Source organism: Penicillium atrosanguineum (assembly GCF_028827265.1).
Source record: "Penicillium atrosanguineum strain IBT 20685 chromosome Unknown utg000006l_segment0_segment0, whole genome shotgun sequence".
NCBI classification, from domain to species: Eukaryota; Fungi; Ascomycota; class Eurotiomycetes; order Eurotiales; family Aspergillaceae; genus Penicillium; species Penicillium atrosanguineum.
In genome coordinates, this window is record NW_026623138.1 from 2,381,661 (window position 1) to 2,394,247 (window position 12,587).

General features: G+C 52.6%; 6 protein-coding genes across 6 annotated transcripts; 4 read left to right on the plus strand and 2 right to left on the minus strand.

Annotated features, from left to right (window-relative positions):
• Nucleotides 1-1,042: 1,042 nt before the first annotated feature.
• On the plus strand, nucleotides 1,043-2,134 carry N7443_008049 (zinc-dependent alcohol dehydrogenase; the record flags this gene model as incomplete). Its single annotated transcript, XM_056888105.1, has 1 exon — nucleotides 1,043-2,134. The coding sequence occupies one exon, from the start codon at nucleotides 1,043-1,045 to the stop codon at nucleotides 2,132-2,134; it is 1,092 nt and encodes a 363-aa protein (XP_056739796.1).
• A 225-nt stretch (nucleotides 2,135-2,359) lies between these two features.
• Nucleotides 2,360-4,130, minus strand: N7443_008050 (putative ribosomal assembly complex component Ipi3; the record flags this gene model as incomplete). Its single annotated transcript, XM_056888106.1, has 2 exons — nucleotides 2,360-3,727; nucleotides 3,786-4,130. 2 exons carry the CDS (start codon nucleotides 4,128-4,130, stop codon nucleotides 2,360-2,362), a joined length of 1,713 nt encoding a protein of 570 aa, XP_056739797.1.
• A 1,286-nt stretch (nucleotides 4,131-5,416) lies between these two features.
• On the plus strand, nucleotides 5,417-5,656 carry N7443_008051 (uncharacterized protein; the record flags this gene model as incomplete). Its single annotated transcript, XM_056888107.1, has 1 exon — nucleotides 5,417-5,656. The coding sequence occupies one exon, from the start codon at nucleotides 5,417-5,419 to the stop codon at nucleotides 5,654-5,656; it is 240 nt and encodes a 79-aa protein (XP_056739798.1).
• A 208-nt stretch (nucleotides 5,657-5,864) lies between these two features.
• N7443_008052 (uncharacterized protein) lies at nucleotides 5,865-7,709 on the plus strand (the record flags this gene model as incomplete). Its single annotated transcript, XM_056888108.1, has 1 exon — nucleotides 5,865-7,709. One exon carries the CDS (start codon nucleotides 5,865-5,867, stop codon nucleotides 7,707-7,709), a length of 1,845 nt encoding a protein of 614 aa, XP_056739799.1.
• Nucleotides 7,710-8,386: 677 nt separating this feature from the next.
• On the plus strand, nucleotides 8,387-9,637 carry N7443_008053 (lipoate synthase; the record flags this gene model as incomplete). The annotated part of the gene is made up of 1 exon (XM_056888109.1): nucleotides 8,387-9,637. One exon carries the CDS (start codon nucleotides 8,387-8,389, stop codon nucleotides 9,635-9,637), a length of 1,251 nt encoding a protein of 416 aa, XP_056739800.1.
• Nucleotides 9,638-10,254: 617 nt separating this feature from the next.
• N7443_008054 (phosphoserine phosphatase SerB) lies at nucleotides 10,255-11,763 on the minus strand (the record flags this gene model as incomplete). The annotated part of the gene is made up of 2 exons (XM_056888110.1): nucleotides 10,255-10,893; nucleotides 10,951-11,763. 2 exons carry the CDS (start codon nucleotides 11,761-11,763, stop codon nucleotides 10,255-10,257), a joined length of 1,452 nt encoding a protein of 483 aa, XP_056739801.1.
• Nucleotides 11,764-12,587: the final 824 nt, after the last annotated feature.

Here is a 12,587-nt window from a genome sequence, read left to right on the forward strand (position 1 = left end):
TGGCGATTCATGATATAATTTGCCATCCTCGCCTCCTGCGGCGCGTCTGGACAAACGTGGGGCTTGGGGGATGGCTTTTGAGCTGGGGTAAGAGACCAGTTAAATATCAACCTAAGGGCAAGTGCCTCAAGAGACCCCTGGATGGCATTTCGAATCCTAGAACATGCTCAATGGTGGGGTAGACGAATAAGGTTGTCCATGGAAGCGATGTGTATATTTGTCCGCAACTGGAAGCCTCATTTGCGCAAGTGGAACGTGCAGACTCCTCAACCAGCCATCGACAATTTCCATTAGCAAATAGTTCCTGGCTACGAGTATATGTGATAGAAACGTCTTTTGGCAAGGTAGAACAGCGGGGTGTCTAACCAAGGGCCGCAAGACCCGAAGTGGCAAATGAATCAAAAGACGGCCAAACCCCAATTTGTGGCTCGAATAACACGAAGCGAGAGGGATCGAGATCAAATTAACTTAATGAGCTTAGAAATCTACAGATGCCCAGATTCTTCGGAGATTTCAATTCCTAGGTTGATTAATTAGAGCGCGTCGCACTGACCCAAAAAGACGTGAAACCAAACATGGGACTACATATCAGATAAAATGCAGACCTTCAGAATATTCTGGATTGGAAGATAACAAGATTTCCGCGCCCGAAAACAAGAGAATCAAGTAATTGAATTGGATATTCAATGTAACGCGCTGCGACAAGCATATCTTACCGAACTATGGCGTCATGCTTGGAGAATAAGCTCCCACCAACCAATTGACGACAAGCACCTCTATCAACATTCGAAAGCATTGGGTTTTAAAAATGCGGGCGAAAACGAACAACTCCCTTCTCTCTGTCTTTGGTAATAGTATTACCTTGGCGCCCCGTGTCAGAACAAGAATCTCTCCGCCAGATGACGTTCAATATCGATCATTCAATACCTGTTCTTCATAGCTCGAAATACCCCTAGAACTTATTTAACATACAATCCGAATTCCACCAAGGTCCCTCTCCATCTAAACTATTATTCTAAGTTTCAATATCATATATCCAATCATGTCAGACCAAATTCCCAAAACCATGAAAGCAGCCGTCGTCAAGGACTTCAACAAAGGCTACGAGGTCCGCGACATCGATGTCCCATCCGACCTCGGTCCAAATGACATCCTCGTCAAAATCGCCGCAGCAGGTTACTGCCACACAGACCTCCAGGTAATGCAAGGTGTCTACGAATCCGCAGGCGCGAAACCCGGTCTCGTCGGATCCCACGAACCAGCCGGAACGGTCGTCAAAGCTGGATCCGACGCAGGGAAATCGAATATCCACGTCGGGGATCGTGTCGGGTCGATTAATACATACGCATTCTGCGGAGACTGTAACGCGTGCAAGAACCAGGGTCAACAGCTTTGTGAGAAGTTGGTCGGGATGCTCGGGTTGACGATCAATGGTGGTTTCGCGGAGTATATGAAAGCCGATGCCCGTGTTGTGTCGAAGATTCCCGAGTCGATTCCTTGGGATGAAGCTGCGCCGCTTTTCTGCGCGGGTGCTACTGTCTACGGTGCGCTTCTTGCATCGGGTGTTAAAAAGGGCGAGTGGTTGGCGATGATCGGCATTGGTGGACTGGGACACTTAGGCGTGCAATATGCCAAGGCGCTAGGTGCTAATGTCATTGCGATTGACAATCGGAAAGAGGGAATCGAGACGGCTCTTTCGGTTCCGGAACATCTCCGACCGGATAAGACATTCGTGATTGATTCGGAAGATGCGCAGAAGCGAGTTACTGAGGAACTGCAATCTTCCTTCTATGACACTAATCCCGGCGTGGACCGCGTGGTCATCAATGCCGAGGCGCGACACCTCATCAAATTCTCGCAGCAGTTCTTGCGAAAGGGTGGTGTGTTGGTTGATGTTGGCTTGCCTTCGGAGACGATGCTGGAGGTCGATCCGTTTGCATTGAGCTTTAAGGAGCAGACTGTGAAGGGACGGCTGATCTGCACGCCTGAGCAGAGTCAAGAGATGATTAATCTGCATGCGGAGAATGGGTGCAGAGCTCACATCGAAAAGACGTATGGCGTGGAGCAGATTAATGAGATGTTTGAGCATTATCAGAGAAAGGATTTGAAGGGTCGACTTTGCATGGTGTTTTAGCCGAGGTCGACAGGAAAAGGGGTAAGTTCTTCTGTAGATGTTCTCTACAATATGGCCAGACAATAAACGAATGACGAAGTTGATTAAGTATCCGGAGTCATTCTTCAATGTTCATTTAGATTGGTATTCATCAATAGAGGCCAATTGCCTCAGACCATATAGACAGAGACCCAATAGCGCCGGTCCAGAATGTAGGAAACCCAAAATGCATGACTTTTTGATCCTCTACTCATCCCCCTGGTCATTAGAGTCGCCGGTGAGCATACCATCATCGATCTCCATCTTTTGCAGGACCTTGTCGCCATTGCGCCCCTTTTTCTCAGCGGCAAACCAAGCTTCACGTCTCTTCGCTTCCTGTTCCTCTTTCCTTGCATGGCGCTGCACCTTGGCGTGCTGACCTGCTTCCTGCTTCTCGTGCATTTCGTTGATGTAATCCTGCAACTGGGCCAGATCCGAGCGCAACTGAACGACTTCATCGGTAGTAGCGTGCCGAGCCGTGTCATTAACCGCAGCCTTCTTCTTCAACATGGCGATCTCGGCTTCTAATTCTGTGACGTGGTTGTCTCGGGCGGCTGCATTCGAGTCATCGGCAAGGGCTGGAGTTGCGGAGGTAACGTGGGAGACCTGCGCCCCACCACCTTGACGGAGTGCAGCTAATTCTGCAAGGCCATCTTCAATCATAGAATCGGGGAAGGAGGTGTGTGTGAGTGCTTCGGTGAATTCGGCTGTCTTGCGAGGTCGCGGTTGCGACGGAGCAACCAAGTGCGTGTGAAACACGTAGTCCACTGGTACGGCGCCGGGGGCGTGAGCAGGATCGGCGAACGCATTGTCATGACGAGGTTTAACCACGGTGTGCGATATGCGCTTCAATTGTTGCGTATTGGGAAGTCCAGTAGGAGGCAGCACGACCAAATTTGTGACGGGGTGTGTAAAATCGGCCACTGTGGTCGCAAACTTGCGCCGCGCAATGTTCCACGACAGAACCTTTCCATTTCCATGCGCAGATAGTAATGTTGTTCCATCGTACGACAGGGAAACAGCCTTGACGATGCCTGATTCGGCTGAAGGTGGGAGCCATCGGTCTTCGGCAGATGCCTGGGCGGGCGTCGATTGGAGAGAGGGGTCGTGGAGCGGGTTTTGCACGGAGTCATTACGGTAGAAACCGACTGACTGGACACTTCCATCCTCGTAACCCACGTAGAAAGCACGGTCGACTGGGTCCAAAGCTATACAAGTGGCGGAGGAAGGAAGGAGGAAGGTTCGCATGACACGTCCAGTCTGGTAGTCCCACGCAATCGCGGTATTGTCCTTCGCCGTTGAAACGACGATATTGTGCTGGCCATTACTGTGACCGACAGCGAGAGATGTGATAGCGGCGCGGTGATTCGAGAAAGTGCGGACCGGGGCATTGGGGGGCTGACGGTCACCGCTTGGGGCGGGTCGTGAGAAAGAGAGAATGGATGGCAGAGACCAGACGTGTATACTGGCATCGGAGGAGCCCGAGAGGATGAAGTTGGAGGTGGGGTCGACGATGAGAGAAGTAACGGGCTGAAGATGGGACGCGGTAGTAGCCACTACGCGGCCGGTGCAAGTCTATAGAAGCGAATTAGAAGTTTGATACATCGAGAGCTTAATTGTAGACGAGTCATACCTCCCACAGGATCAATCCACCACCTTCGGTTCCCAGAACCAATACATCGCCGTACTTGCCTCCGGCAACTGCAATGCTGTGGATGCGCTGCGGGAACGGCACCAGAGCCTCTTGGTTTCCTTTCTCCCGACTATACACATGAACCACCGCCTTCTCGGCCTGGGCAGCGAAGATATGCGACGGGCTCACGGCGAGACAATTGGGGTTGGTGGAGCTCTTCTTCAAGGTTGATCGCAATTGGGGGGAGGGCAGGTATTCCTGCACGCAAATGCCGACATCGCGCAGAGTGGCTGTGGAGGTCTTCGCGGAGGACAGGGTCGCCGCGACGAACGACTCGGAAAGCATGCTGGGGCCTGCAAGTTGAGTTATGCTACTAAGAAGAATGGAGCCCAAGCTCCCGATTTTTTTCTTTTCGGTGATAAGTTGATAAGGCAGTGTTTGCAGTGTTTGCAGGCGGGTCGGCCCCGTCTACCAGGAAATGCGCGGCATCGTGCCAATGTGATAACTTACAAACTCTACAATGTTTCGATCGGACACTTTGCTTCTGGACCTTAATCTTAAAATCTTACAGAGCGCGTCCAAAAATGACAGATCCAACCACTCCATGAACCGAGTTCCAAGCCCCAGTCGACCTGTCAAGAGATCCCGAGAGCCTGATCAGGTGGATACTTCACATCTATACGACATGGACGGGGCATTTACGAGGGAACCGGAATCCACGCCACTCCGCAAAGATGGATTGCAGAATTCCCCAAGCCATGGCGGAGCATTTCCCTGCATTATATACTCACGTTTCAGACGAAGAGCCGGGCATGAGCTAGGCGGATGCAAGGGATGGCACCCCCGTACGGGCAAAGGGACTCGTCTGCGATTATTGCTGTTGCAACGAGACACAACGCCAATGAAGATCCACTCGCATACATCCTTCCGACGATCCTGTTGCCCTTCTCAAGGGTTTGCGTCCCTCTGATTCGTTCTGATCGCCATGGTTGCCCTGTTCCCCCTCGCCCCATCCCAATTGTCTCATTCCCCATGTCCACTCAATGTTCCACCCCCATTGAACTATGACGCTACGACGCGACAGGCCGAGCGTCCGTCCACGTTGATGACCTGCATCTGCTTGATTTACCCGGATCTAGGGCCAATCGCCGCCCTCACAGTCCGGGATCTCACCCCATCTCGCGGAATGCAAGGACGACGCGAGCTCCATTCTCCTTATTATGATGTTGGCCCGTGCCTGGTGCGAGCTGAGATGAGTTCGTGCCTAGGGAAACGTAAAAAAACCTTGAAGGGGCTATTTTCCACTCTACATACCCGTGTTACTTGATGGCAGGAGTCTTCTTCCTTGACAAGGGATGTTCTCTGCCCCGGTGACCTTCATCCCACCTCAAAGACCTGTGCACTCTTATTGTATAAGGAAGAGTTGAGCCCCTGCATAGCGGAGCTTGCTTTGTTTTTGCCCGATTCCTTCTGCATTTCGTTCTCATCCAGCAGTTGTGCTACATCCTCATTGCTTTTCTCTCCCCCCCCCCCCCCCATCACCATTCAACCCAGACCCAGCATTGTGTTTCCCTCCACGAACGCGCCATGTCCACCATGGACTGCGCCGCTTCTACAATGCCAACTAACGCATGTCGTCCGGCTCGAATCGAAACACATATCAAGAACCAGAGCTCCCATTCGTCGGCTTTAAGCCACGATACTATGGCTACCGAAGACCGCATGCCATCGCCACGCCGATGGTCGCCCACATATCAACGAAGAAGGAGCAGGCAATTTCCGAGCTCTCTGTCATTTTTGCCCTCTTCGGCCCTCGCTCGACCAGAGCAGGAGTATTACACAACATTAACAAGGCGGCCTGCTACTCGTAGCCCCGTCTGTATCTCGCCTTTTCGTTCCGTGCGCAGAATGAAGGAACCATTTCAGCTTGTTTTACCAAAATCTCCAGCATCTGGAGGAGCGTCGCCGGCGACCGCATCATGCGATGGTTCATTCCCTAAATTCTTAAAAAACCATCCTCCGCCAGCCGGTCGTAGGTTACGAACATGGCGATCTGATCAGAACTTGACCGTCGCCAACATGTCAGCATTCGGTCTCCTTCCCAGTCCCCCGATATCAGATTCGCGACCCGCCAGTGCGGGTGCGGAATCTTCTTCGTACTTTGAATGCAAGAGCAACACAACCAGCGAAGAGGATACCCCGACTCCAGAGCTTTCCGAGGAGACGGCAGTTGAGCCAGTTGATGAGCCTATTTCAGCGCCTGTTGAGGAGACGGTACAAGAATCTGTTGAACAACTTATCGATGACACCGCGGACGAGCCTATGGAGGAGCTCATGAAGGAGCCAGAGAAGGGACCGCCGGGGGAGCCTACGCTACCGTTCGAAATGGAAGAAAAAATCCATTACAAAGCCTACCGTCCACCTGGGTGGACACGAGCATTAGAAGAAAGGCGAAGGACGGACGTGACAAATGTTCACGCAGCTCACTCCAATCTCATTCGGCAATGTGAAGAAGCCAGTCAGAAGCAGGATAAACCGCCCACCCCCAATACAAGTCCTGGCAAGATAGCAAAAAGCTCCCTCGCATCACCACGTTCAGTGCTCAGTGCCAAAGCAGTCATCCCAGGCACCTCCCCAAGACCTCAACGGCCGAGGACGGCCACTGACTCAAGCGAAGCGAGCTGGGTCCCCACTAACTTCTCGTATTGTCAGACGTGGCTGCAGGGAGTACCATTCGAGGCGGGTGAGGATAAAGACCAGGCCCCCAAAGAGTTCAACCGTCGCAAGTTCCAGATTGTTGAAACTGATCCGCCAATGCCTAAGCTGGACATCATTCCAGGGGCCAAGGCCTTGGAGGAGCCCGTGGTAAGTTCTTCAGCCTGGTTTGGATCTGAGGCCAACCATGCTCACGTACAACTCCAGCGCTTCGCGGTCGCTTCAAGGCCTAAGCTTGTTGAAGTAACACGGCAATCATCGCCGTCCATGCCTCCATCTATGGCTCCACTCATGCCACCACCGCTACCACCGCCAGCGCTGTTACCTCACCCTCTTCCAATGACGCCTGACCAGCGCCAGGAAGAGGTGTCTGCTTTCAGCCCAGACACTCCGCTTAACATGTCTGACAGCGGCTATGGTACCCGTGAATCTGGCTATTCCATGGATAGCTACCAAGACAGCAAAGATGACGATGCGTATACAGATCCAGGATCATTGACCTCGGACAGTGTCACATCTACCGTCGTATGCGAGAGGCCTGAGTCCGCGCAGGGAGAGCGCAATAGGTCACCCCAACCGGAAATCAGATCGGGCAGTGTCAGCCCCAAAGCATCCTCATCGCCGGGGACCATTTCCTCTGGTCACACGTCAAATCCTTCTGAGAAAGAAGACGAGAAACAGCGATTACTGGACCAGAAATGGACCCTAGATGACCACGAGTGGACTCTCGGAGAACTTGACCACTCAGTCAAAGATTTTCCTCGCCATATGCTGAGGCTCACATCTCCTGTTATTGTTTATCTTCGCCGAAACGATGAAAAGGTACTACTTCGGCCTTTTCGAACTATCTTCCCTCAAGTTGCAGAGAACCTTCTCGATGGTCTCTGCGCTGCACTCATTGCTCGCAACTACCTTGTTTCCTTATCTACACTTCACCGTCGAAAACCATCTATATCGACACGCAGCGATCCTTACACAGTTGATGCCCTCCCTGTCAAGGCATATAGCACGCTCGGTATCCAAATACCCACCGGGTCCCCTGGCCGGATGAAAGACCGCGCCCTCGGTGCTCACAGTATGGACCTACGCCGGCAAGTCGAAGGCATTATCGACAACCTCTTGTTCGCCATTTGCGGTCGAGCAGATGACACACTCAAATCTGCCGTCGAGGTACTCGCGCAAGTACTCGAAGCCAATGTTCAACATTGAGTCTCTCCTCTACACACTATTTCCTTTGAACTTCACATCGAATACACCCCCTTCCTTGATGCTCTACCTTCTGTGTTCATGCAGAGGACGACCCTAATATTCTTCACATGTTGATTCCTTCCACCTTCACATCGACTATATCCTCTCCTTGATCCTTTACTCTCTACGCTTGTCCTGAGGACGATCCTCATTCTTTACGCACTGTCTTCTTTCACATCGACTGCATCATCTCCTTGGACCTCTATTATTTGCACTCATCCTGAGCATGACTCTAATATTCCTTCACATCAATGATTCCCTCTTTTCGATTGACTCGAACTTTCTTTTTACTGTTCTTTCCTGTGACGTTTACCTTCATACCCTTGCATTGCGATTCGCTCCTTGGAAGTTTTGATTTTTTGGGTACATGGAATCTGTACAATTAGAGTGATACTATAATAGCAAAGCATCATCCAAATAGCTCCCTTAGTAAACATTTACCCCATAAAAGTATGTGCAGACTCACCGCCAGAGCCGGGCGATTCGGACTCGCGATTCGGACTTGCGATTCGGACTTGCGATTGCCGCGGACGATCAGCTTAGTCATTTTTGGCCTCAGGTTTCCCGCGGGAATAGATTCGACCTACTATCTCGTCCGCGATCCTCGAACCTCTACTTACCAAGCCACATACACAGCAATGGCCGCACCAGCAAGAAGCCTACGGCATCTCTCGTCCGTGAGAGCGTCCGTCTCTCCGGTCTCATCCACAATCCCCTCATTCTACCGAACCTACGCCACCACCGATGCCTCCTCCGCCGCCTCCAACACACCCGAAGGAACCACACGGCGGCGAGCCACAACCTTCCGCGATAAGATGAATGCCGGCCCCTCGTTTTCGGACTTCGTCTCTGGCAAGGAGGAGCCGCTTGATCCGTCCGAAGCATATGCTCTGAAGACCGCCATGGTTGGTCCGGCCGGCCGCAAGAAGGAAATGACTCGCCTGCCCTCGTGGCTCAAGACACCCATCCCGGACTCGAAGAATTATCAGCGTCTCAAGAAGGATCTTCGTGGATTAAATCTTACCACTGTTTGTGAAGAGGCCCGTTGCCCCAACATTTCCGACTGCTGGGGTGGTGGCGATAAGCAAGCTGCTACGGCTACCATCATGCTGATGGGCGATACCTGCACGCGTGGATGCCGCTTCTGTAGTGTCAAGACCAACCGTGCCCCCGCCCCGCTGGACCCTCATGAGCCCGAGAACACAGCCGAGGCCATTTCGCGCTGGGGTCTCGGATACGTCGTTCTGACGACTGTGGACCGAGACGACCTGGCAGATGGCGGAGCTCGCCACTTTGCCGAGACGGTCATCAAAATCAAGCAGAAAGCGCCCAACATCCTGGTAGAGTGTCTGACGGGTGATTACCGTGGTGATCTAGAAATGGCCAAATTAGTCGCGCGCTCTGGGTTGGATGTCTACGCCCACAACGTCGAGACCGTTGAGGCTCTTACCCCCTTCGTCCGCGATCGCCGCGCCACTTTCCAGCAGTCCATTAGCGTTCTCAAGGCTGCCAAGGAAGCCCGCCCGGACCTCATCACTAAGACCTCCCTCATGCTTGGATTCGGCGAGACAGACGAACAGCTCTGGGATGCTCTCCGCCAGCTCCGTGCTGTTGACGTCGACGTCGTCACTTTCGGCCAGTACATGCGTCCTACGAAGCGCCACATGGCTGTCGAGGAATACGTCACCCCAGACCGATTCGAGGCATGGCGCCAGCGCGCCCTCGACTTGGGCTTCTTGTACTGCGCCTCCGGTCCCCTGGTCCGAAGCAGTTACAAGGCCGGCGAGGCATTCATCGAGAACGTGTTGAAGAAGCGTCGCGGTGGCCCCAGCACTGCTGAGGGTACCGTCGATCAATCGACTGTCGCCACGGCGGATGCCACCCGCTAAGTTTTTCCTATTCAAAAACAATAATAGACGTGGCAGATTCACTCATTTCGAATTCATGTTTTGGCGCCGAGTTTTGCATTGGTTTGGTTTGGGCTGGGGTTAGATTTTCTTTTTTTGCCTTTCAATTGTTCAACACTTCAACGCTAAAGTGTCTTGTACCACCATCAACGGTTCTCTGTACATTCGAGTTACGAATGATCGCGAGGTCATGGTCTCGTGTACTTTTCAAATACAATCATATATCATGAATGGTTTCATTGTGTTCATGCGTCTCCATTTACTACGTATCAGTAAGCTCTATACTACTGGCGGGGGACTCAAACTGAGTATATGACTACGATTCATCAAATGAGGCACGCCCGAGGGGGCTATAGATCACCCCATGTCCAACAGACTCTGCACTGCTCCAATTCCTTGTCACGAGCATAAATCCGGGCGGAGGAATAGAGAAAAGAAATAGAAAAAGAAATGATCGTCGATTTATCTCAAGCAGTATGCAACTGCAACCGACGAAAAGGATATCAAAGCCCAAAGGCGAAAAAGTGGGTATTGTGTTTAGCGCATCTGTTCAAGAGAGCAAACCTTCACTCTTACACGAGGAGCAGGTTGAATGCATCTTAGAGCATTTTGCTTGCAGCAGACAACTCGATAATATCCTCATTATCTAAACCGATCAGGTGGAGAATATCGAGGAGGCTTTCTCCGTTCAGACGGGTCGGAGCTTCGAGCTGGACCTTGGACTTGGCGCGCCAGGCGACGCCTAGGCCGGCTGCGTGGAGCATGAGGAGGTCATTGGCCCCGTCGCCGACAGCCAGTGTCTGGGAGATGGGGATGTTGTTCTCAGCTGCGATGGAAGTGAGCAGGGCGCGTTTCTGGGCGGCATCAATGATGGGCTTGGACTCGACTAGTCTTCCGGTGAGGGTTTGCGTGGTTTCGTCGATTTCGAGCTGGAGGTTGTTAGGGGGCTTGTTTGCGGGGTGGTTCTTATCGGGACTTACATGGTTGGCGACCGCATAGTCGATTCCAAGCTGCTCGGCGAGCCACTCAGCCAAGGGCTGGAAACCTCCGCTCAGGACGGCCATCTTATAGCCCAAAGTCTTCAATGCACGGCAGAGCTCTCGAGCGCCGGGGGCGATGGTAATAACGGACTTGAGCTTCTCAAATACGTCTGCGGGGACACCCTTGAGAAGGCCAACGCGCTCCTTCAAGGATGCGGAGAAGTCCAGCTCGCCGTTCATGGCACGCTCGGTGATTTCCTGACAGGTTAGTTTTAGTTGCTGCCAGCATTGTCAACTTGAATATAGGACACCTACAGAGACTTCCTTCTCCACGCCGATAAACTTGGCGATCTCGTCAATCACCTCGTTCTGAATCAATGTGCTATCCATGTCAAACACGGCCAAGCGCTTATGCCGGCGGAAGACGCCCTCATTCTGCAGAACAACTTCGACGTTCCATTCCCGCTCGAAGCGCCAAATGCTTTCGTGCTTACGGAGATCCGCGAAGGAGAGGTACTCAGGATCCGGTGGCGGGGAAAATGTGACCTCGACCACGCGAGGCTGATCCTCGCGATCCAAGCAGCGGTGTGAAGTATTGGTGCGCTGGTATGGTGTCGGGAGTTGCTCGAGAGTTTGGAGGAAGTTGGTCAAGCAGAGCTGTGACACATGCGCTCCATACAGGTGGTCCAGCGGTTCGGGTTCCGGCGCGGGGGGTTCGCGCGGGATCTTCTCCATGTCATCCGTTGGGGCAGATCCTTCAGGGACTTTGGGCGCCTGTAGTGTATGACCGAGTGCGGCATTGAACGACGCGTCGGGGTGTAAATTGGGGTGGACGGGTTTGGAAGATTTATAGAAAAGAGTCGCGACAATGCGCGCAGTGCCCTGCGGGAGCGGATTGGCATGGTGGTGGAAGAGGCTATGAATAACGCCGCTGTCCTGGACTCTCTGGGGATTGGGGTGAATTGGGTTGGTCAAAATAGGCAAGCTCTCATCCAGCTGAGTTTCCAGCACTTCACCGATGTTTTGGCTGATCGGAATGGGCGGTTTATACTGCTGGTGATCCTGGATGAAGGAATTGCTACGCATCTGGCCCAGGGAGGGCCGCTGGCGGGAGGCGCGAGAATCCATGGTGTACGCGTAAACAAGATATGCTCAGAATCCAGAACGATGCCCCTCCCAAAACCCGTTGGCGATCGGCACGTGGCTCGTGCACGATAGCTGTCACCTGACCCAGAGCACGTGTGGTCACGGGAGAGAGCTCTTTCACCGCTGGGCAGAATGAGCCAGGGTCAAAAGGGTCCCGATCACATCATAGCTGTTCGATGGCAGCTAGTGAGCACGCCAGGGATGTAAGTTCGTATAGAGCCACTCTACACTCCATCGATGACACTACGACGTAGATCAAGCTACGGCGATCCAGTAAAATCCAGTTTCCATCGATTTTCTCGAACACCGCTAACATCATGCGTACGCAGCAGGGTGACCCAACCTAACCCCGGGAACAATGTTGGTCAGCAACCGGGGATAGGGTCGCGGAGATGAGCTTGCGTCCCTTTGGGGTGATTTATCATCCGAGTCACCTCTACTCAACCGTGGGAGACCAAAGCACCGGAATTGTCAGGAAAGCACGAGCTATCGAGCTGCCCTTAATATGGTTCGGGGGCCCACACGAACCAGTTGCGCAGGTATTGCGTGATTCTCCAGAACTTGACCGAAACGAATTTTTCAGCAGTATCGCCCAACCCAGAAGGCGGTAACTCCGAATGATGTGATTGCATTCCGGCAGAATGGACGGCAAAGGAAGGCCGTCGGATGAGATGCCAGGGACGAACATCCGAGATGATGTCGTGATTGCCCCTGTTCTTCTTATATTCCTGCCATTGTCATCTCTTAGTTCCATCTTCAAGCTCTTTTTGGTGTCCCCCGTCCCTGCAGTGTGGTACAATTCATTC